This window comes from Papaver somniferum, chromosome 2 (genome assembly GCF_003573695.1).
Source record: "Papaver somniferum cultivar HN1 chromosome 2, ASM357369v1, whole genome shotgun sequence".
Lineage (NCBI taxonomy): Eukaryota > Viridiplantae > Streptophyta > Magnoliopsida > Ranunculales > Papaveraceae > Papaver > Papaver somniferum.
This window is the reverse complement of record NC_039359.1, coordinates 59,378,713-59,403,965: the sequence shown is the minus strand read 5'-3', so window position 1 is coordinate 59,403,965 and position 25,253 is coordinate 59,378,713. Positions and strand designations below refer to the sequence as shown.

The following is a 25,253-nucleotide window of genomic DNA, read 5'->3' as shown; positions in this document are numbered from 1 at the left end:
TGTTCCAAAGTTTTCAAACCAGCAGGTGAACTGAAAAGTTTTGTAAAGTCCGGAACTCGGTAATTGCATCAGTCGTCAAACCTGTTTATGAACTGAGAAGTTCTGTAGACTCTGGAACTCGGTTGTTGCATGTAAGTTTGCAAACCGGTCTGCATACTGTGACTCAGTTGATTTACGAACGATTCAAGTAATTGTACTTTATACGTTTACAAACTATATCGATTATGATTCAATTGGGAATAAATTATTTCTATGAAGAAATTTTCATTTGATCAACTCTCTAATTAACGCTAGACTCATTTGATCACATGATTGTGACTCAATATTAATGTATTAGTGTACATTAAAATTAGTGTTAAGCTTTTAAGTTCAAATCGGCTAGTTTCGGATAACCATGTTAAACATAGTCTTTGTACACGGTTCAGTTACGGTTTACCTAACCATAGTGTATACCTTGTATATGTGAATAAGATTCAAAGATTTCATCTAACATTGAATATTTTTTGCATGGTTCCAAAGCTATCTTAGCTTAAACCTAAACCAACCTAGGATTTGAAGTCTATATAAGGGGAACTCTTGGCAACTAGGATCTTTGAATGTTGACACTACTTTTTGTATCTAAAGTCGTCCTCTCCAGAAACCCTTTTAGGGTTTAGCGACTACAAAGAATTCATTGGGATTCGTGAATCCATGTCCAATTATCTTTTATCTTGATAACTTGAGTATCCTGATTTTGATTGTTTGTAGAGCCTTTCTCCATCAATCAAGATATCTAATAATCAACTAAGTATCTTCGTCACATACTTTGTTGATTCTGCAAGTTTTATACTTGTGAGGTAAATAATAATATAGGCTGCACTTCGGGTAGCATAAGTCCGGATTTTGAGGATAGTCAGAATTTTGTCTCAGTTGTAATCGATTTCCATCACCTGAATCTGTTATTTGATCTGATCATCTGTTTAGATCGTAAATAATGAAATCAATAATAGGCTTAATTTGTGGGAGCAGGATATGGTCTAAAGTCTTCAATTGAGTTGAAGAAAATCTTAGTTGGTGTGAGACCGTCTAAGGGAATCAATTGCGTGGAGTCCTGCTGGGATTCAAGAGGCATAAGGAGCGCGACTGTACCTGAATCAGTGGAAGACTGAGTTCGGGCTCAACTATATTCCAGTCCGAAGTTAATTGGTAGTGGGCTAGTGTCTTTAGCGGCTTAATACAGTTTGGTATTCAATCTGGAATAGGTCCCAGAGTTTTCTTCATTTGCAGTTTATTCGTTAACAAATTTTCTGTTGTTTATATTATTTCTTTTTCCATATTATATTGTTTATCTTCATAATTGAAATATTATAGGTTGTGCGTTGATCAATCACAGTAGCTAGGTACAACCTTGTTAGTTGGATAAGACTTAATTGATCCTTGGACATTGGTTCTTTGTTACCGTCCAAGAACTCTCTTGGTTGTTAGGTTCACGAATTCAATTCCGTAAACATTCTAACAACAAGAGAGAAAGATATATAACTCTAGGAACTTCCCTTGATTGGGTTTTTACTCTCGGAGTTGTGTTTAGTTTGTCCATACAGATTTCCTAAAAAAAAGACGGTGGTGTATTTTGGTACCCCCGACGTTTTCAACAAGAACCAAACACCACTCATACACCAACACGTATTGTCCATCAAGCAACAACTGTCCCAAGTAGAACTAGCAACTCAGGCCAATGAAGGCAAAGGAAACACGAACACCGGAGAAAAATCGTTCCAAGTGGACACGTTGTGCACGAACACGTTGTAGATAAAGTGGGAAAACTCATTTCAAGTATAGGAATCCTACCTCTTCCACGTGTATCGCCACTCTCCACTTCTGTTATCCAACGCTGCTTCCTCCGATAAGTTTCAGTCGGCATCTATGTTTCATCCTACCTTCAGCATGCACGAAGCGTTCTGCGCGAACCGTTGCACTATGCGGTCTTCGCCGAAGGTGCCCAAACCAGCGCAACCGATGTTGGGTGAGGAACTCCTAGATTGGTGCTACCTCTAGTGTCTTGCGTACATATTCATTCCTGATTCAGTCATGCCTCGTATGCCCACATGACCACCTCAGCATAGTATCCATATTGCATGCAGCACTCTGATGTCTCAGTTTTTAATCGCCCAGCATTCCGCTCCATACAGCATCGCAGGTCGAATCGTCGATTTGTAGAACTTTCCTTTCAACTTTAGGGGAACTTTACGGTCACATAAGACGCCCGATGCCAGTCTCTATTTCTCCCATCTTGCTTGGGTCTGATGTCGAATGTCCTCTTCAATTCCATCATCGTTTTGGATCATCGATCCCAGATATCGAAAGGAATCCTTCCTAGGTACTAGTTATCCATCTTGCACAACGTCCCCATCAGTCCTGGAATATTTGAAGTCCCACCTCAAGTATTCAGAATTGGTCCTACTGAGTCCAAAATTGATCTTTTTGTGTGTACTTTTAAATCAATCAATTTCTTTCTAGATTTTTTTAATTCATTCTTAAATTATATCAAACTTTTGAGGGAAAACATACAAAAATTTGGAGAAGCATACGATAACATACGAAGTTCACAATCGGTTCATTGACGTATATATTTAATCCGATTGTGGAGACGAAATGACACAGAAAACAAGATGACCAAAATCGGATTACATGTTATGCAATGTGATCCGATTGTGAATATGGAAATTTTTCCCTGAAATCATCAAGTCCTTAATCGGACTTTATAATTTCTCATATAATCTGATTCCTTACATTCGGTTGTCTCGACTGTGACACATAAACCGATTATAAATACTACACCTTTCGATATATGTTGTAGATTATTGCGGCGTTCGACGAAGATCAGCCCAAACCCGTATCTATGGGTGTTTATACCTGTGCCCACTATTTCACCGATTTGGAATGGAAAGAAAGAAACGATGCAAAACAACGGTTTATAGACAAGGACATAGAGATCAAATGCGCATTAGTTTTAGGTCTTCATTCAAGAAAATATCATTTGGAACTTGTTTGTGAGAGAAGTGGAAAGAAAGAAAGTCATTGGGCAATGGACAGACCGTACGAGAAGAAGACGACAAGGGAATACATTACTAAATCAAAGAAGTATGGTTGCCCGTTTAAGATTATAGTTAATAGACCCAGTGGACCCAATGGTAAGGTATACAAGTTCGAGAAAGTGATGAATGGGTGTCATAATCATGATGATCCGGAATCTCTTATTGGACACGCGATCGTTTGTAGGTTGACACCATATCAATTGGAAACGGTAAGGTCGATGAAAGCGTGTAAACCAAGTGACATCCTTAAGAACATTAAGGAGGATGATAAGGATAACTTGTCCACTTTGAGAAAATTTATATGGCAAAAGCATCCTTAAGGAAGAGGGAATGGGATGGTAGAGCAATTATGGAACAATCTTAGTGGTTAGTCGATCAACACTGATACACAATGAGGAAGCAGGTATTGGAAGGAAAAGTGACTCGTATTTTCTTGGCGCATCCGGAGATGATCAAGTTGGCCTAATGCTTATATCAAATTTTGTTAATAGATTGTACGTACAAGACCAACAAGTACAACATGTCGTTGTTAAACATAGCTTGCCATACTTCCGACAAGAAAACTTTCACGGTAGCATGGGAGTTTATGGATCGAGAGAATGATGTAAGTTTTACTTGGATGCTAGAGACCTTGAAGGAGATATACCGTGGCGATCAAACTCCGAGGATCATAGTAACGGATAAGGACCAAGCACTAATGAATGACATAGGAGTGGTTTTTCCGGACGCTAAGCATTTTCTTTGCACATGGCACATACAATGTAATATTAGAAGTAATTGTACGGGTCATATCCAAAGGCCAAATCCACAAAAAGGTACCGCTCGTGAAAAGGATGAAGATGAGCATTTTCAAAATCTAACTTCGGAACAACGAGAGGAGGACAAGAAGAAAAGCAAATCATAGTATGAAGCGAACGGGTTACTATGGAAGGATTTTCAACATCATTGGGATTTAATGGTACAGTCAATGTCCGTGGCCGAGTTCGAATCTTATTTTGGAGAGTTTTATTGGGCTATCGAAGAAGGATTACGAGAAATGTATGGTTTATTTATTGAAGGAATTGTTGGATCCGTACAAGGAAAATAATTTCTATGCTTACACATACCAACACATGCATTACAAGAATGAGGCGACAAGTATCGCGGAAAGATCTCATGGACGTTTGAAGAGCTTGCTCCGAGGGATCCAAAACAGTGTGGTTACGGTACAACAAGCCATCCATCAGTACACCAAGTTTGATATCGTCAAGATAACCACGCAAATGAAAGAGAGTAGGATGAAAATCATCACAAGCTACAAGGATTACCGTTGGTTGATTATACATTTAAAATATAGGGTGTCTCACTAGGAAATCATTTCTATGATGAAGGATTACAAATATTATGTGGAAAAGGAGATGGGGAGAAGGAGAATTGTATGTTCATGTATGACGACGATGGCCTTGGGATTTCCGTGTCGTCACATGATTGTGAAGTACCAACAAGGAATTCGTTTTGAAGTTATTGATCCGTTTTGGAAGCAACTAACTTTCAAACACCACCAACCGAAGAACCACTCGAATCCTTTGTGGACACGGATATTGGAAGAGAGATCATCGAGAAATTCGCATTAAAGGATGGCTTGGCACGAAAAGTTTTGATGTAAGACTTAAAACTAGCCGTTAACCCCCTTATGGTACCGGTCGGAGAACCAACAATGCTACCGCCGACGGGTAGACCACCTACCAACATGGATAGGAAGGAAAAAAGGAAAGAATTTAAGGTTGCAATGAGTAACGGAAAAAACTCGTTATTGAGTCATAAAAGAAATTTTTCTCAACATGAGTATGAAGGCGCTAAATATGAAGAGGCGCAGGTTCCAAAGAAAATGGGTCGACCAAAGAAGGGGAAAGCGGGACAAGTAGCGCACAAGCCAAGACAAAAGTTCCAAACGTTCCTACACAAATTGAGCATGAAGAGGCATCGACTAAAAGGAAAATGGGTCGACCAAATAAGGGATAAAGCGGGACAAGTAGCGCACATATAGTCCTTTCAAATGATCCAATTTCTCCTTCGCAACATGAGGATCCAATCAATCCTTCTCAAGAAAGTCAAGCGCCAACAATAAACGATGAACCAAACGATCTAATTGTTCCTTCCTAAGAGAGTCAAGCGAGTACAACACGAGTATCAAGGATACGTGCATGGAAGAGACAAGCAAGAAAAATGGGTTCTATGGTGACTCTAAGGGCCGCTCTTGGTGATGGAAGCACACCCTTGGGATGAACGAGGTACACCCCATCGAACGTGTTACACTATATTCGAGGAGTATTATTCGAAACTTCTTGAATTCATTAAGCCCTATGATTTATCTACCGACGATGTGGATGCGGATGGGAAATGTGGTTATCACGTTGCATCGGAATAGATAGGTCATATAAGTTTGGCGGACTATGAGAACCTAACCCAATGCCAATATTTTAGAAAGACGATGGCCTTGCGCCTACAAGAAGACAAGGATTTTTACATTTCAATGATGAAGGAAGGATCAAGAAAGGATAAATAAGTGAGATTTGATGAAATGGTTGCTAGTGTACAAGGGTCAAAGGGGAATGGACCAAATACCCCAAAGTATTAGACGAGCATGCCTCTATGTGGTCATCTTCTGGCGGAAACGTGGAGTTGTGTTGTTCATTTATTTGGTCAGGGAACATATTATACATACACCCCCAAGTACACCATTTGGGATGAATCACTTAAGCATCGGAGAATTGTTTTATTCAACCCTAACAACATACATTATATCGGTCTTAGGCTACATGAAGATTCTCCATTACCACCGTTGTGTAGGTTTCATTATGACTCAAAGCTCACCAAGAAATGGCTTGAAAAATACGAGCCCAACATGAAGCGTTGGGAAGAGTTAGTCGAGCCGGATCAAATGAAGGGTCTTCAAATGTTGGAATGAGTATTTTCCTTTTGTTAAGAACTTGAACTATCAGATGTTTATATTTTGTCGCTTTCATATATTTTATGTTGCAAACCGAACCAAGATTAATGAATGAAAGTGATTTGTCTTTTTTGGGTACGTTGGACTCATAAAATTTGTAACATAATCGGTCTTATAATACGTTTTTAAAGTCCGATTTTGCAGGTAGTTTGCTGCAGCTTTTTAAGAATCGGTTTATACTACAATTTTTATAAACCGATTCTGACTTCACACGGGAATCGGTTTACTAAGGAACTATTATAAACCGATTCTGAACAAAACTTGTCTGGGATTATGTCAGAATCGGTCTTTATGGATGATAACGTAATCCGATTTTGGGAAGAAAAAGTAACAGAAGAACATACAATTTTTGACTCAATAATCGGATTACATATGGTCCAACATGACCTGATTGTGGATCATTTCCACTTTTTATAAACTCTTAAAATTGAAACTAGCACGATTATATTTCTTAGTGTGAGCTTCAACTATCAAAGTCGCTTCGAAATGATAAAACCGCTCTCCTATCCAAGCTTTATATGCATCTTGTGCAGCGAACCTGTCCTCTCTGTACCTATCAAGAAACTCATTATACTTGATGCATAATTTCCTAACATGATTCGTCCTTGAACAAATGTGGGATGGTTCATAATCATAGCGTGGTTTCTTCCCCGTCTGTTTAACGAAAGGACCCCAATCAACTTCAACCAAAATATGGTATGATCTTTAGGATCTTCAGGAAGATCCTTGAGAATGTAAAAGTTTTTAATCCATTCGGTCTCTTCATCAACATCCTTCATTATTTCCCTTAGTTGGAATTTCTCTTGACCTCGTTTCTTTGCCTTGAGTTTCTCTTCATATTTTGTCGCAGCCGATGACGATGATATGATTTCTCTTGGACATTGTTTGCTTAACACTTCTTCCATCACCTTGATCCATTTGGAAGGTGATGAAGACGTAGTTGCGTTCTTCGTTTCTTGTTCGCTTCTTTTGTGTATCTCTTCTTCCATTGCCGCAATTGATTTGGTTGTTCGCTTTCATCTTCTAAGTATGTGTTCGATTGAATTGGTAGTTGATGATGATGTACTTCACATCTTCAAACGAAAAAAAATTAACAATGGAGAAAGATTTCTTTGGATTAGGTAGTGTATGATAGAGAATAGGCTATCCTCTTTATATACACAAAGTACCAACGGCTATAATTTCAATTTCAAAAAATAGTCGTTAACATTCACAATCGGATTATATAGATGCAATAATAATCCGATTCTTGATTTCTCTACAAATCCGAACTTGAACCAGAATCGGTTGATGCATGCATTAATGTAAACCGGTTATGGTTGATGTTCACCCAGAATCGGTTTATGTAGGTGCACAATAAAAACCGATCGCTTGTAACATCAACCATAATCAGACTAATATGGTGCACACATAAACCGATTCTGGGTGGGTTTTCAGAAAATTTAATGAGTGAATTTCAAAGATTTAGAGGTAAATTATTGTAGAGATCATTATAGAGTACCTCTTAGAAGGAATGGATTAAAGGGATTTAACTCAATCATTTGAACTGTTTGGTTTTGGGTTTTTTTTTCAAAACCCAAAAAGGCTCATTAGATTTCAATTGTTGTTTGTGATTGATTAGGATTTAGTTTTGATTTTGATGGAAATTGAAAAAAACATTGAGTTTTGATTAATTATTTTTTTTATTTGTTAATTAAGTGATTATGATTTTGTATTTGTATTAGAATAGTTAAAGTTTCTTTCAAGGTTAATTTAATATTTTTACCATCATTTAGACACTCAACATCCTAATCTTTAGGTTAGTTGAAGTAATTGATAGGCCCAAATTAATCACAGGAGGCCCCAATTTAACCAGGTTTCTGTTATACTCCGTTGGAGAAGGAAGGCTTACCACACACAATAGAACGCCAAAGTACCAAGCACCCTTCTTCATATTGCTTATGGTCTTAGGGGGTGAGTCCAGATCTTGTTGGCGGCACCCGGTTTGGTAAGGAAGCCATTGGCTTATACCATCAGTACAAAAAATGTCCCCAACCGAGCATTTGGAAACGTAGAATAAAGCCGATGCCGGACCTGCAATTTAGTCAGGTGGGCGTACGTGGGCATAGGCCATACCTGCCCTAGGGTCTTAAACAAGCAACATGTTCAGAAATCAGAAATGGCCAGCCCTCGTTTGTCTTAGGCAATAGGTACCAGAATTTGGACTGTGTCTTGGATTTGTTCTCAGAAACAGGGTTCATCTATTCTCTCTATTCATACATTCTGACCCTTCAGCTAATCAAAGAGCAACTACAATGAAGGATGTCAAAGACCGTGAACGTGTGAAGTGACAGTAATTGGGGATCTGCAATGCTGTCAGCATCAAATTAAGGAGTATGTTTGTACCCCTGCCATCAAAAAGATACACAAAATCTTCGGTAGAAAACCTACGATAATTCAAAATCAGATGTCAACAACAAAGGTTTGTAATGAGACGAAACAAGAAGTATCTTTGAGGTAGCATAACCGTACCATCTATGAAGAAAATACAGACTAAATTATTGGGTAGCCCGTAGACCCGTAGGCCGTAGCCAAGTTGTAACGTCTCATCAGTAGATTGAGGCCATTTCCAATTCACAATCAATCAGAGGGAAAACGCAAGACAGGACTGAGAGAAAATCATCATATAATCCTATTAGCAGCCATACAATTTACTGAAAGACCTAGACTAAGCAAGTAAGAAACCGAAAAAAAATCTACAATGGGAATCATAATAGAACTCAACACTATCGTATCCACTTTTTCTTGCAGTGTTCAAAGAGTGTTTATCTTCCAAACCCACAAAAGAATCGGTACAAATTGCTACATTTAGATGCTGCCAGAAGTGTTAGAAATTTGTTCATACAAACATAGATTTACTAATGAGGTGAAAAACAGAAAAAAGAAAAAAAAACTGAAGGAGGAACCCTCAGCAGCAGAGGAACAGATACATTAAGAGAAGCTAAATAAATGAAAAAACACACCCAATGAAATGCTATGTATACCAAGTGTTCTTCAGTTGGGTTTTCTCTTCGATTTTGGAGTTTAATTTTCTTTTCTGGTTTATTCCCAACCGGTGCTCCAACCGTAATTGCAGTACATCAGTTTATGATTTACAGGGAAGAGACAGATTGAGAGGAGAAAGTGAGAGAGAGATGGGGAAGTGCGCAGTTAATACTGCAACCTCTCTTCATTATCGAAATTCAGAGACTCCATGCCTTTCAGAGTAGACTCATAAGTCTTGGAGTTGGATAAGATCCTACCAGAAGATGTCCTCTTGGAATCTGACGACAGAACATTCAAAGCTCTATGTTGAGGTGTACCTAAAGCCTTGCGTAGTGCTCCTGAGCTTCCTTCGGTGGTTCGAGGGCGAGATGGGTCAGATTCACTCCCAACAACTGCATCCCGGCTGCTAGAAACAGCAACACGCCTTGATGAACCACCAGATCTTCCCAAAAAAGTTGAGCCAGATAACTGAATAGTTCCAAGCCATTTATACAGTCAGCTCCTACAAAATCAATCTTGCACAATATAGGCATTCTACAGCATATTCACATACCTTTGTAAGTTAAAGCCAAGAAACAAGAATAGCTATGATTTCAATCAAGCGTTAACAAATCAATCAAATGCAATAACATTCCTGGTTCAGTCAATTACACATGAGACTGACACATAAGTTTACTATAAATTACTATAGTTCTGTGTGTTGAATGATCTGGGGTTTCTTCTCAAAGATATTCTTAAGGTTACGGCCTTTCTCTGACGGCACACATACCTACTAAAGGACTAGCAGCTACCAACAAACTATCATGAAGAAAGAGAAAGCTCCTTACAAGTTGCACCATTCGTCAAGCGTGAGAATGTACACATACGTATAATACTATGGCTCAACCAAGATAACTCACCATAGGATCTTTAGTGACAGCTGAATCGGTAGCTACTGGACTTTTTTGCTTAGACAGGCTTCCTGCGTTTATACCTTGGGGTGAGACTCTCCTGCGAGCATCGTGAGCAGCTGTTGAAGACCAACCTGGTTGTCTTCCTTCTTCACCGCCTGGTTCAAAGTAACAAGTACTCGCGATTTTAGCATATGTGAACAAGAGGACGTATTACATGAGTCCAATATGACCAAGAAATTGAAAACAACGTAAAAGATAGAAAGAAAAATAACAGGTATAACAAATAAACCCATAGTGAAACAAAAGCAGGAGTGCCAATTAAGAACTACTTATGAAAAACTAAAATACCCAGAGGCAGGTAGTTAACAACCTAGCGGTCTTTCCACATTGGCAACAGGTGGAGGCACTCCAGCGCTTGGGCCTGCCAGGGGAGCCTAAAAATAGTAAAACAAATAAGGATTACACACAGAGCTCCAGAAGAACTAAAAGAATATCAGAAACTCATCACTCTATATCACTTACAAGAGCACGGGAAGGAGGGGTAGCAATTTGTGATTGCTGATACTTCAGAATGGTCCAGTCAAACACATAATCAAACTGAAAGCCTGAGAAATTAGATTTAAAATAGATAAGTAAAAACAGAAACCACATTCAGAAAGATTCAATTGATAAAGCACACAACAATAGGTAGAGAGAGAGAATCAAACCTTCACGAATGAAAAGATCACGAAATATTCTTTTCAGATAGGCATAATCTGGCTTATCATCAAACCGCAGTGACCGGCAGTAATGAAAGTACGATGCAAATTCTGTAGGATATCCCCGACACAAGGCCTGACGAGGATGTCCAAATTTATAGTCATGTTTCCATTATAATGAGCGAGAATTATGAAGTACGCATAATAGTATTAGTAATCGTAAATCACCTCAATAGATGTTGAAACTTTCTTTTCACTGATTTTCTCATACTTCTGTTTCTTAGTTCCAGCTTTAAGTCCTTGCCAGGGAAGACTACAAAGAAAAGGAGACCAGAGAGCTAAATAAATAAGCAAAACAGACAAGAATAAAATTAGTGAATAAGGTGGCGACGTTCTACCTTCCTCTGAGGAAATACATAAGAACATATCCTAGAGACTCCAAATCATCCCTCCGGCTTTGTTCTATCCATGATACACAAGATTGAAAAATAGCCAAAATGATAAGCAAAAAAAGTGAACAAATATGTACCTAATAATGGAAATGCAATGAGCTGCAAATGAAATTTATAGAAGAATCATGGAAAAGGTGCACATTAAAATATTAAAAAAACATACCAATGCCGAGGTGAGTATTCATGCTTGCATACCGAGCAGTTCCTGTCAAGTTCTTGTTTTCTCTTCATTGTTTTAGACCATGTGACGAAGAATCAATAAAATAGACAATTCAGATAGAAAGTCCGAACAAGTTTTCAGCTATTAGTTAAGACTGCTGGTAATCTTAGGCCTGATTAGCAAGCCTCATAACATGTTTCGTAAGCTAAAGTTCAAAGAAAAAAATCTCTAAATCCATAAAACCAAATATTAAATACATTTGATGCTATTAAAACCGTGTACAATGCCAGGAATATCAAACTTTTATATCTGCTTACCTATATGGAATGTGTTGGTGCGTTGAAGTATCTCTGTACTTCTTAGCCAAACCAAAATCAATAACATACACCTACATGGAAAGCAAAGGCATGAAATGCATCAAAACAACTTATTCTGAGTATTCGCTGTTGAATACACACAAGTACTACATAGTAAAGAAACAAACCTGATTTGCACGCCTTCCCAGCCCCATGAGGAAATTATCTGGCTTAATATCTCGATGTAGAAAAGATTTGGCATGTACAAATTCAACACGATTGATCTGACACACAAAACAAAAAAATATGAAAAAAGAAGGTATTAAGAATAAGAATATACAATGGGTGAACTTGCAATACCCACCATCTGGTCTGCAAGCATCAGAACAGACTTCAGAGAAAGTTTCCTACTGCAGAAGTTGAATAAATCTTCAAGACTAGGTCCAAGTAAATCCATCACGAGAACATTATAGTCCCCTTCAACACCAAACCATCTCACGTTTGGAATTCCAGCTGCCAAAGTGGAAACAAACATGGATAATAAATATAACCTTGAAAGTAAAAAGAATATTAGTATGTAGAAAAAGAAAGAGATAGTAAGTCTCATTACTTCCTCCTTGTAAGAGTCTGTATAACTTTGACTCGTAAAGCAATTGGGGATGCTTTGTCTTGACATTTTCCTGTTGAAGAGAAGAGTCTCTGTCAAATATCGTGTAATCTTCATACATGAAATAGCCGATGAAGGCATCGAATATTAACAAATTCATCTAAAGCTCTCAGCTTAAAACGCAACATGCATGACCATGACATGGGTTCATGCATGCTATGAGACAAAAGTGCAATTCCAAAAAATGAATAAATCAAGGCATAATATGTGTAACACAACATATAACCTGATGTTAAACCTAAAGCATACACTATCTAAATAAGAGATGTACATGATACACAGTCCAAATCATTTCCTAAGCCCTCGGGTATACAAAACAGTGCTCCGCTACAACCTTACGGAGTGTGGATACAGAAAAGCCACTTCATAGCGTGTACTAGTAAGACCAGTTAAGGAGTTCCCATTTGTCTGTTGGAAGATCAACCCCTTCTCCAATTGACTGAAATCACCTCTCCGTATATATACTTACTATTTAACACTTTTTTAATTCCTTTCTTTACATGCTTCTTTCATTAGTATTAAGCTTAAGTTTCGCAATTGTACCAGCAAAGATAGTAGCCAAAATGATCGTTTAACAAATACTCTTCATTCTCTACTAGTTACAATTATAATCACAGCTCACCAGAACTTCAATACCCATATCTACTTGACCAAATCCTTATTTTTCATCACCAACAACTGTTAATTGTCTGGTCAAACCTAATACGTATCACTCGCAAGAGCAATCCCCCCAAGTCTAACTGCTTACATCCTCACTGTTTCTAACATTAATATCCCCTAAAAGTAATAATACAAGTCGTACGGAGAAAATTCGTCGTCACTTCACAGGAACCAAACACTGAAACAGATACCAATTCCTTTCACCGCGACAAAATACATCACTTCCAGACTCAATTTGGTCAATAATCTTATTAACTAAGCGAGGTAACGAACCACAAAAACAAGGAAAGTTGGAAGCAATTTGCATCAAAACTTACAAGCTTAATAGCAACCTCTTCATTCGTCTGAATATTAGTACCTACAATCAATCAAACCTCATTTCTCAATAAAAATCAAACTTGAAGAAGCAAAAAAAAAATCAAAACAAAAACTAATTAAGTAAATAATAAAAAGAAGAAATTACCCAAATAGATCTCTCCAAATGATCCGCTACCGATCTTACGACCAAGTCTAAATTTGTTGCCCACACGAGGCTCCATCAAAAAAAAAGAACTCAAAAAAAATCAAATGTTTAACCCTAAAATTTAATCACCACCACCAACAACAGCAGCAGGAGGAGCTGAGTTTAAGCACAGAGAGATTGAAGTTCAATCAACGATTATCAGAATTTGATAACCTAATTTGATTGATTCCCATCGAATTGAGAAAAGAAATCTAAGAAGACTGTTAATTTGAGAATCTGAAATTAGGGTGAAGACGACTCAGAGGAATCGAGAATGGAGATCTAGGGTTTTGGTTGAAGGGGGAGAGAAAGGAGAGGAGAGGAGGGGAGGGGAGATGTTTTAAGTTATCATCTCTGCTGCTGCTTCTGTTTCTTTGCTTGTGCTCTTACATGAAAAGGAGAAGCATATTTGATCCAACAATTATTTTTTGCCGAAGAGGGAATTTTCCAAGGGAAGAAGATAATTTATGCTTTTCTTTCTTTTCTTTTCGACTTTTTTTTTTAATTATTTTTTGTTTTTCTTTGTTTTTAGTTTTTTTTTTTCTTATATATATTTTGAAAATGGGGTCGGGATATTTCAACCCTAGTACTAAGGTGAAGCACTATGGGGAACCATTTCGCTTCGGTACAGCTTAATCGTAGCGAATTCTAACTATCATGGTCTTTCGTGTAGCTTACTTATAGCGATATTTTTTAGCTATATTTCAAAGTTGATCATATCTGATGAGCTTTGTCGAGTAGAGAAATTACACGAAAACTCAGTTTTCGTGGGATTATCTACTTTACGGAAACTGAATATCCATGTAATGTTCAACGGATACTCAATATTCCTTTCTGATTTTCATTATTTACGCTAATACTTCTCTTTTTTACTGTTTTTATTTTATTATAACTCTTTTTCTTAACTAAACGGATACTCAGTATCCATTTTCCACTATTTGCACGGAAACTATGTTTCCGTGTTGTTTAGCTAAGAGATGTCTTTTTCCCATAGAGAGATGACTTTTGGACTCATTCTCTACGCTTCAAAGAAGGGATAGATAAGGTATATCCCTTATCATTGTGCTTGGCCTAAGTGGATCGCCAATATAACTGTATATATATGTAATTTCTTTTTGCTATGAGGGAGAAAAAAAAGAGATTTATGGGTTAAATGTCACCCCTCATTCAACATCATATATTAAGTCGTATCTCCTTGATAGAGGTATGACATTATATGTTAACGTTGAGGTAATAATTTTTTATGATAGAAGGATGTTATTATTATACCAAGCGTTGGTATATCAAGTTTGGTTGTGAATTTTAGTTCTAAAAGTCGAAGTTGCTTGATTTTGTTATAAGAGTCAACTTCATTATGTTAAACTTGGATATATATAAATGTTGAGACTTGCTCTTGTTACACATGAAAAATCTGAAGACGTATTGGCATCAACGAACCCATCATCTTTCAGTTCGAGGTTAGAACAATAGAGTTGACTTGTTCAATTTCTATCTTTGTCCTTTCAAGTCAGTATTTATTAAAAACATTACATATGAAGTAAAGTTTTACTTTCTTATAGTATAATATGATCAAGGTATCAGGGAATAATATACAAGTTGTTTTATAGAACTTCAGTCTATGGAATTATGAAATATAGTATACCTATGGACTTCATGGATCATCATCAATTACATTAATGGTAATTCGTTATTATTTAGTGTATTAAATTTCCAGAATTCAAACCATGGTATTATGTTTAAAAACAATTTCATAACATAGTTTTGAGGAAGTAGACTTGCGAAACTTATTTCGTAGTTGAAAACTGAATTCAGGAAACCGATCCCAGTATTGATTCTATATGATTGATCCCTGGTAAGGACCCTTCTAGATCAATCTCTCTTTGTATGGAGTTTGATCCATAGTAAGTTCAACAAAAAAGATGCATGGATTTGAGCTACATAACTTGTGTGTTAGGAAACCCAAGATCATCTTTTCTTATACTATAAATTTACTTACATAGTATGCACAGTGTTTTTTTCAAGTTCACTACACCATATTCAAAGTTGTTGCGAATTTTCAATTGCTAATTTTAGTTGCAAAAAAAGTCGCAACAGTTTCAAACAATTACGAAACTCGCAACTGTTTGTTTCAGTTGCGAATCGCAACAGTTTGATATTCCACATGTGCCACTCGTGTGTGTGGCTGGGCACAGTTTAAGATGACTCAGTATTCAGCCTATTCAGCTTGAAAACTGACTCGGTTGTATCTTATCTTATCGACCAGACCTCTCATTCAGTCATTCTCTATCTTATTATCCTCTCTTTCTTTCTTTACATATCAGTTTCAAAGGAAACCTACGCTCTTCATCACTATCCTGCATATTTTCAATGGAAAACTAATATCTAACCCCTAATCCTAGATTTACTTCAAACAGATTTGATATTCCTACTACATATATTGAAAGTTAGGGTTCGAGGTGATGTCGTGAGATGAATCGTGGTTTTTCTGCAAGAATCAAAAGCTGTGAGTTGAAAGTTAGGATTTGAGATTGAAAGAAAATTAGGGTTCTAGGTGATGTCGAGAGATGAATCGGGGTTTTTTCTGCAAGATTCAAAAGCTGTGAGTTGAAAGTTAGGTTTTGAGATTGAAAGTTAGGGTGGATATCATTGAAACTGAAAGTTAGGGCTTGAGGTGATGTTCGGAAATGAATCAGGGTTTTCCTTCAAGAGTCGAGATTGATTAGGATATAAGGTATGAGAATATTCAGAAATTTACAGATCTATTATATTTGTAGTAGATAAATTTAGGAGATGCATTTGGATATTTCTGTGAATCAAGGTTTGGGCTTGAGTTTTTTCTTTTTTCCTTTTGTGACTACCATTGTTTGAATTTACAATTTTTTATTCGATAAAATTCAAGCAAGAAGAGACCAAAAATTTAAAGATACAGGGTCTTTTTTTTAAGGAGGTAACCTAAGTGTTTGGGTAGTATCAAAGGGGGTTTTAAACAAAAATAAGTTGTATTGCATCCTCCCTGTATAATGAAGCTTAAAGCTTGCACATGAAATCAAGTGGGTATTTGTAGACTCTAAATTTGATATCTTTAATATGGGTGATGTTGTGATTTACCTTCTTTTGGAGTGCAGTTGATGGAGTGTTAAGATTAAGTGAGAAAAAGCGTACAAACAGTTGACACAACTTGTCCAAGGGTGTCTAAGCTTCTTTGCTAAAAGCAGTCTGAATGGTTATTTAATATGACTTGTTTCTTTGTTATTTGATAGTCTTTTTCCAAGTTTTGAAACTATTATAGGTATGGAACACTATGGGAAAACTGGACTTTCTTTTTTCATGTATGAAATAGTTATTGTTAGAATCTAGTAGTTGTTTCAGACATCCCATGCAATCAATTCGATAGAAATTGACAGATCATTGTGTTTAGATAGTAGCCTGATATACTTTTCACTCCCTGATTTTCACTATGTGTTTCATCTTCTGTTCATTTGTAAGCAACTTTAAATTTATTCACTTCTACTAATTTTATGGTATCCATGATAGAGCTTTCGTGCATAGGAAGGGTATGAAGTGGGCTACAGGGGAATTGGGATGTAATTGCATTTATGGTAGATGGTTTTGGTCATGTATGGTTTTGGATTCTCTAGTTAATATGTTTTGTCTCTTGATATTGTAACAACATGGTGAGTTGGTTGTGAAAAAACTATCTAGTGGAGGGTCTTGTCATTGCAGTTGTAACTTCAAGTACTTCAACCCCGGATATGGTAAACTAACTCCTATCTTCATGGTAAACTCATCCTATTTTTAAAAATACCTTCACTGTAAGTTAGCAAACTGCGATAAGGTTATGATTTTCATTTTTTTTTTCCCGAGATGGCATAAAAAATGGTTGGTGTTATGCACCTGAATTACCTCGTCCTACCATATTATGTTTCACTGAATTTCTATGGTTTATGTTCTCATGAAGGTTCACTTGCACAAGTATAGTTTTAGTATAAGGCTTAGGTATTCAGTCTCCCATGTTGGGTATCTTTATATTTGTAGATTCACTTGGTGACCTTCAAAGAACACAGGATCATTGATTTCTTATTGCAGGACATTTTGCAGACACTAATGAAGCATTCTCTTTTCATCTATGTAGACATTTTCTAGAAGTTTTGTCGACTCAACGATCCGACAAGGTTTGCTTATTCTTCCTTTAAAAAAATGAATTAATGTATCAGTTGTGTCAGCAATCATGTAATGTCAAATATTTTGTTGTCCATACATTTTTATAGTCTTTTAATTTGAGGAACTGATCAATCTAATCTTCAACCTAAACATGGTTCTAATGAAGCTCTCAATTGCTTTACTGATGAGAGATGGTCAATAATGGGAAATGATGGGATAAATGATGTCACCAACCTTGTCAACTCATCTTCCGAAAAAAATTATGGGGGCTAATAACTCTTTCATCAACGGGTTTTCAGTTGTGAGTAATATAGTACTACGTGCTAAGACATCCATGCCTTTTCTGGTTAGGATACTGGCCCTAGTGGTTTTATTTTCTTTTTAATTGTTAGTATTTCATTTCTACTATGTTATAGGGGTCCTTTATACTTTTTGATTTCATTTTGGTTTGCATAATATACCTGCTGCTGTGCTTCTCATATTTCTTCGAGAGCATAGGCAAATAATAGCATTGATGCTTACCCACCTTCTGGGGTCAAAGATGATCCTTAAGCTTAGGGGCTCGGTTTAGCGGTCTAAATTTGCATCTTTTACATTATTTTGATTTAATTGTCTAAAGCTGCTAAATTCAGTCACTGCTATGAAGTTTGTAATTTCTGTGTTATGTGTGTTTTAATTGTGCAGGATGACTCTATGTTGTGTAAGAAGTTAGGTGAAAGTGCTTTTGGAGTAATTTATAGAGAAACCCGAGCTCAAGGTAATTATCACACTCTAATTGTCTTGGATTAACTTACCTTTGATTATTTTTTTCAGTATGTCAATTGGGTTTTGGAATGCTATTATCAGATGGTATTTATCTTGGGTCGATAGTTTTTAGGCAATTCTAGAGTAACAGGAGGTTACTTTGATTGTCAATTTTGTATTGTGATTGACAGTTTAGGAATCTGAAGTAAGATATTGAAGTAGCTCAGAAAGTTCACTTTAGCCAATTTTCTAGATTTGTCATTAGAGTAAAAATGTAGCAATTTCATAAACACAATCAGTTTGAGGTTGTACTGGATGGAATCACGAAAGGAAATGAAACTATTAGGAAATGGATAGACTTCTGAACAGTTGAAGATTTGGCTTTTAGTATGAGAGTACTCATCAGCTATAACTTTGAAAAAGGTTTGAGTTACAGAAGTGCACTTATAACACTAAGGAGAGAAGTCAGTATCTTTAACTGAAGTGATTACAGTATTATAACCTTGAACAAGACTTGAATAAAGAATACCGACAATTGAATTTGATTACTTTGTAAGTGTTGTTCTCGGACTTGAACATGATGAACTGAATTGGATGCTAGAGAGGGAGAATTTGTAGTATACTGATGTGTATGTATGATGGCGATAGAGGAACTTCTTCTAAGCACTCATTTCTATGATTGATGATGAGGTATGTCTACATTTGATGGTCAATTTATATTTTGGAATTGGAGTTTTGGAATCTTATTTATTGATTAGTTCCCTATCTGACACATCTTATCTAATCAGGTTTTTATGTTTTTCCAAAGTTCTTAAATTTTCTATATTGGTTACATGCTTACCAGTGTCAGAAGAGTATATATGTTTGTCAACTTGCTCATATGATTAATTTTTAATTTAACTCTTAGTGCAGGACATTGCTTCAATGATGTAAATGTGTAATTATAATCTCGAAAGCTAATCTGATGCATGGTTGATGTCAAACTTTTTTAAGTGTAAGAGCTTTAGAACTTTCTTAATTTATGAATCCAAAGAGTCTAAGCATACAAGTTAAACATAATAAAACAGACAACTTTGATGAAGCGGTTAAACTTCCTCCAACCTTGAACTCACTCAGTCACTCTCAACTAGAGGAAACAGTTATGATAAATATGATGCATAAAAGATGATTTTGACTGAACAATCTTAGGTGCTCAGATTTCTTCTTAGAATTAATCCGAGAATTTTTAGTTGGGCTAGTAAGAGATGATCTGAGTATACACTACACGAAACCAGAATAGTTGAAATAAAATCAACGGATATTGGAGATAAATGCATTACCAAACCACTTTCATTATATTGCTGACCAATTCGAGTCATGTTTACTTTTAGTTTCGTTTATTTTTGCAAACATCTGATGAAGAACTGTAGAATTTCCTGTTGCAGATGGGATTTTATGGCTCAAATACTCAACTTTATACTTTTCTTGTGTTCATTAATGGTTATTTTTATTTGTTAAGCATTTTTTTTAATACTCTTAATTTCTATGTATTCCTCCAGGCTATCTTGCCATACTGTCGAGCACTAGAGAAGTTCGCTCCTCATATCCAACAGGCATGTGTTGACAGTGTTACAGGGTTTTTCTCCAGTTACTTAATGTGATGGTGTGACTGCTCTTGCAGGTTAGCATGGAGAGCAAAGGGAAGGGCGTATCAATTTATGGTGTTCCTCTTTCTTCCAAGGCAGGCGAAATTTATTTTAGTGAGCTAGATACGAATGGCAGCACAGCTTTTACCAGCTAATTCACTAGGTAAATTTGGATGTTTGTATCCATAGTTCTCTAAATGTTACTTCTAAATTCCCATGCTTGCTTTAGTTTATTCCCAAAGCCATAGTAGAGTTATATCATAGATCAAGTTTTCTTGAAACTTTCAGGACCGCATGATTCCTTGTGATTTTATTGGTGTTGTTAAGAGTCAGCAACCTGTGTACCTGATAGATACTACCCTAACAACAATTTCCTTAATTTGATTTCAGTTGCATATTTGTCTTAGCAACTTTCGCGCTAGATCTTTGTCATATGTAAAGTGATGAAAAACGTAAATTGGTTGTGCAAGTGACAAGCTTATTCAAAAAACTGTTAAGTGTTGGCTATGTTCTCTTGTTTGGTTATTCGTAGAATTTTAATGTGCAAGTTCTCGCTTGTTATGTACCAATTTTAACGTGTACGTTCTCACTCTAAAAGAATTGTAATTAATGATTGTATGTTGCTAGTTTTTCAGAATGCAGGTAGATTGATTTTGATTTCGAAACTGGAGAAACTTGATTTTTTTTACAGGGGAACTGGTGGTTTTGACCAGGTCAAAATCTGGTTTTTGACCGGTCAAAACCACTATTTTTTCGATGTTGCAAAAATTTCGCAACTGCAGCAAGCTGTTGCGAAGTTCCAGTTTCGCAACTATGGCAAACTGTTGCGACCGTTTAATTTCGCAATAGTTTAAAACAGTTGCGACTTTTTGACGTTGCAACAGTTTTTAACCGTTGCGACCGAAAATTTGCAGAGGCAATGAAGCCGTTTCGAAAAACTGCAACATCGACTTTCGTAACAGAGCTGAACTGTTGCGAATCCACTTTGCAACTGCCAGTTATCGTTGCTGATCACTAAATTTGGTGTAGTGGTTTTTGTTGTGCTTGAATCACTCCTAAAATGGTAATGACGTTAGCACTTTGTTAGCATAATACAAACTTTACATCCAATGATAACTTTATTTGGATTTTAATCCCGGCTCTTCTGGTCATTATGGAAGGAACATAGCAGTCGTACCTTTAATATCAATCGCACTAACAAGACAAACTAAGTCTTAGGTAATGAAGCAAAAACAACAATCTTTCTTTGGGTTGTTGCTGCTGGGAACCAACTTTTCTAGCTCGGTAATTAGAGATTGGGAGGATTTGTTCTTGTGATGTAACTTTTTTCTGCTTTCTTTCTACCTCTTCCAGCAATGTGCAATTTTGTACATTCTCTCTCTTTAATATATCTTTGTTTTCTAATGGAAAAAAAATCTTAAGTCAGGACCGATCCTGAAAGAGTTAAATCCATTTAGACATTTTCTATATGTTAGTTATATTTGCGTTTCAGCAAATATCGAGATGTACATGGATTGAACTTAGAATATTCATAAGATGTCAACATAGTGATTTAAATATGTGCGAAACTCATATATCTTAATCTAGAATTAGGGAGAATAGAGGAGACGACTTAGAAGAAATTCGAGAATGGAGATTTAGGGTTTTGTTTGAGAGGGAAAAGAGAGGGGGAGGGAGGGGTTTTTAAGTAATCATCTATGCTTCTTCTTCTTCTCTTGCACGAAAAGCAGGAGGAGCATATTTGATCCAAAAATTGTTTTTGCCAAAGAGGGAATTTTCTAAGAGACAGAGATAAATTATGCTTTTCTTTCTTTTCTTTTCGACTTTTTTTTTTAGGTTTTTTTTTTTGTGTATTTGAAAATGGGGTATGGATATTTCAACCCTAATTCTTACTAAACAAGCGAAATAATATACGGGTGTCGCAGTGGCCATGTTTGAGAATTGAGTATTACAAATCTAGTGATTCATGATCTGTAGATAAAACTTTTGATCAATTAACATTAACATACTCGGTTCTGTGTCTGTTTATCATTAGTACGAATCATGTTGTTTTTGCAGTTACTTTTAAGATTGAAGACTTTCCTTTTTCTGGTTTTTAATCTTCTTGATTCTTCTTGCACATTTGATTCTCTAGGATCCAAACAAGAAATTTATCTTGATAGATTTAAGACTTTTTGTAAAGATTGAACAGAGTGTCTAGTTGCTTCTTCTCGTAGAATTGCTTAGGTAGAGCTTGTTCACTGAGATAGATTATTTCGATAATCTATGTCTTGGTTTGATATTTTACCAAAGAAGTTTACATTGAATAAACAAAGATCCTTTACTATACTTTATATATGATCTAAAGATTGATTCAGGAGATTGATAATTGAGTTGGCTACTGAAACAGATTTAGTTCTTTGGAGTTTTGGATTACGATCCAAATGAGTTAAGAGCGGAAGTTTTCATAGCAGGTGAAACTACTCAAGATAGTGGATCCTATCTCGGGATTCACATGCATAAACCATATTGGTTGTAGGCGCAGGAATATTGAAGGAACTGAGTAACTAGGAGTAGTTTAGTTGGTCTCAGTTATACGAAGTTGTGGTAGTCAATTTCCGTAGCGGCTTAATTCTAAAAATATTCAAAACTGGACTAGGACTAAATTTTCTTCTGAGCAGTTTTCCTTGTTAAAAAAATATTTTGTATCATGCCATTACTTACGTTTCGCATTATAATTATTGTTATGTTATATAGTTATTATTAAGTAATTGCACTTGTACATTAATCCACTTGGTACGATCACATGGTTTGATCGGTCACAAAGATAGACTATATACCAAGTTACATCTTGACGAAGTAATTCTTTGGCCATTATTTCCTTGGTAAAATTATACAAGGTGTGTCTGTATAGGTTGATACGAAAATATTACGGTGTAGCTAGTACCCTCGTTATTTCAGTTATGTTAATTTAGATCGTTCATAAATATAACTCAGGTTATAGTTAATTTATGGTATAACTAGAGGTGAAATCAAAATTTAAAGTCAAAGGGGAGAATTATTTTTTAGCACATAGAGTCAAACAATAAAATACATGTTTAGAAAGTTAACTTTAGAATTGTGCATGCATAAGTACATGGATCTCTCTAGAATTTTGTATAATTCAATTCAAATTATATATTTTTTTTGTTCAATCTAATTGTCAACTCAGCATCACCAAATTTCAGCTATAGGTAATCGCGCCCTTTACTCTCTCGTTATTCAATGTTTAGGATAAAAAAATACAGCTTTTCCTTTCATAATTGGATAAGTTATTTCACAAAAAATCAACATCATAACAATCATCTACCGTAACAAGTTACCTGTTCTTCACGTCGACGCTTCTTTTAGTCTCTTATGGCATTCGAAATCCTCCGATGGTAATCCAAGCACGACACATGTTTCTTTAAAAGTAGCATGAGTGATCATATCAACAGTTTTTAACTCATCATAGTTGCATTCCCCTTTGCGCACATTCAATAAGATATGAAGGAAATACATTTTTCCCAAATTTGGATCCCTTGTTTCTGACTACTTCTTATTTGCTTTAAACCACACCTGAAATTTTGTCTTATTCGTGCCTGGCCTATATAAGACATATTTTGTATTGTCCGTACTGAGAAATATCACCCGATCCCCGCCTTCCAAATCCTCATTGGGTTAAGGATATTTATTGTGTTATGGATTTTTTTCGATTACACACATCACTCGATTTTTACCCTTGTTGATGTCCTTAAATAGGTATTTAACTAATACCACTCGAATTGCAAGCCTCAAGATTTATATGTGCAAAATGAACGGTCGATCTTTGTGAGGAACCCCCAACCTATTGTACCGATCGATATCATCTTTATTAATCATATCGTTATCACATCTCCTGTAAAGTTGATATGAATTTTGATATACCATTGCAATTCTCTCTTTAGTTAAATTCAAATAGTTGAAACCAACAACAAAATATATAAACATAACAAATAGAACTGACATGATTAGATTCTTGGAGGATAAATGAGAAGGTTTGAAGCTTAAACGAATCATTCATAAAAAATTTACCCATTATATTATTACGAAAACATAAAATGTCTAGGATTCTTGACGCTCAAAAGAAATCTTGATCATTTATCCATCCAGGGTAACTATCCAAAGCAGTTTTTTCCGTTGTTGCATGAGTTTCAGCTCTGAGCCTTCCTTGCCTCGCGTGATGGTTGACAAACCTCAATGTGGTAATTGAGTTCATCATGTTGCAAACTCCCTCCACCCACATAGAAAAAAGCAATTATTGTTATTATATTTATACTCGTTATCTTTATTGAGTGCCTTGGATTTCTTCTTGCTCGTCATTTTTCAATGTAGTTAAAAGATACATTTCCCCAACCTGAAACGAACCTAGAAACCCCTCTTTTCATAAACCCTAGTTTATGATGTGGTAATATTTATTTTCGTACGTTTGTGTTGTATATGTACAATGCACTTGAATTAGCTTATATCTATGACTTCCGATTAATATAATCTAAAGAGATAATTTGTCTTTTTTCGAAAATAAATAAATAAATAAATCTTATTTTGTTAATTGAAATGCGATATGTTATCCGTATTCACTTTGGTGGGTGAAAAATCTTGCCCATTTGTTGTTAATTAACATAGGTTAGTTCTTGGTGGTTTTTGTACCAAAGATAGTTACTCCAAATACAACTTGGCCGGAATTTATTCTTAAATTACACTTTCACTTTTGAAGGATCATTTTAGAGATTACTGTATTAGGACAGTGTTTTGTGACTTTTGTCACACCCACAAAAGATAAAATATCACCATGTGAAATTTCTTGATTCCAAAAATGCGAAACTTCGTGGCAGGTCAAGCCAATAATAAATCATATAAATTAATTAAATTTGAAAAGACAAGTTTGTAATGTCATTACCAATTGGCCTTCATGGTATACTAAGGACATATTCCACTTTCTCCCAAGTGTATTTGTTTTGCATAATGTTTTTATTACAGTAGTTGAAACAAACCAATAATCATCTTCAACTAATACTGTCTCTTTAGTTTCAAATAATATATAATATATAGCTACAAAAAAGTAAAAAATAAAAAATGTAACCTGTTATAGGGGCGGCATTATAATAGGATAAAAAGGATTGTTACATGATCATTCAAAGTGTCCCGTATAAAAAAAATACTGGAAATGACAAATTAACCCTCATAATTGGTAACCTAGTTTAGTGATGATAGTCAAGCTTAGTGTTAATGATTAATTTCACTTATATTAACTCAAAATCAAAACCAAAAT

At 35.9% G+C, this 25,253-nt stretch overlaps 1 protein-coding gene and 1 pseudogene across 1 annotated transcript; one reads left to right on the top strand and one right to left on the bottom strand.

Moving 5' to 3' along the window:
* Positions 1–8,816: 8,816 nt before the first annotated feature.
* LOC113347775 (casein kinase 1-like protein 2) lies at positions 8,817–13,913 on the bottom strand. Its single transcript, XM_026591449.1, has 14 exons — positions 13,377–13,913; positions 13,231–13,271; positions 12,197–12,266; positions 11,951–12,099; positions 11,775–11,870; positions 11,608–11,678; positions 11,294–11,355; positions 11,077–11,140; positions 10,907–10,991; positions 10,688–10,814; positions 10,503–10,585; positions 10,351–10,414; positions 9,987–10,135; positions 8,817–9,555 (listed from the first exon to the last, which is right to left on the bottom strand). Exons 1-14 carry the CDS (start codon positions 13,450–13,452, stop codon positions 9,253–9,255), a joined length of 1,440 nt encoding a protein of 479 aa, XP_026447234.1. The 5' UTR covers positions 13,453–13,913; the 3' UTR covers positions 8,817–9,252.
* Positions 13,914–16,099: 2,186 nt separating this feature from the next.
* LOC113351148 lies at positions 16,100–20,329 on the top strand (annotated as a pseudogene).
* The last annotated feature ends 4,924 nt before the right edge of the window (positions 20,330–25,253 follow it).

Bases quoted from the DNA above. Each gene is read 5' to 3' on its own strand.
- LOC113347775 (XM_026591449.1), bottom strand. From the start codon at position 13,452: ATGGAGCCTCGTGTGGGCAACAAATTTAGACTTGGTCGTAAGATCGGT. The intron at 11,679-11,774 runs GTTTGTTTCTTT...CTTTCCATGTAG, and splicing joins TGGGAAGGCGTGCAAATCAG to GTGTATGTTATTGATTTTGG. The intron at 10,136-10,350 runs GTTGTTAACTAC...ACTTTGAACCAG, and splicing joins CAATGTGGAAAGACCGCTAG to GCGGTGAAGAAGGAAGACAA.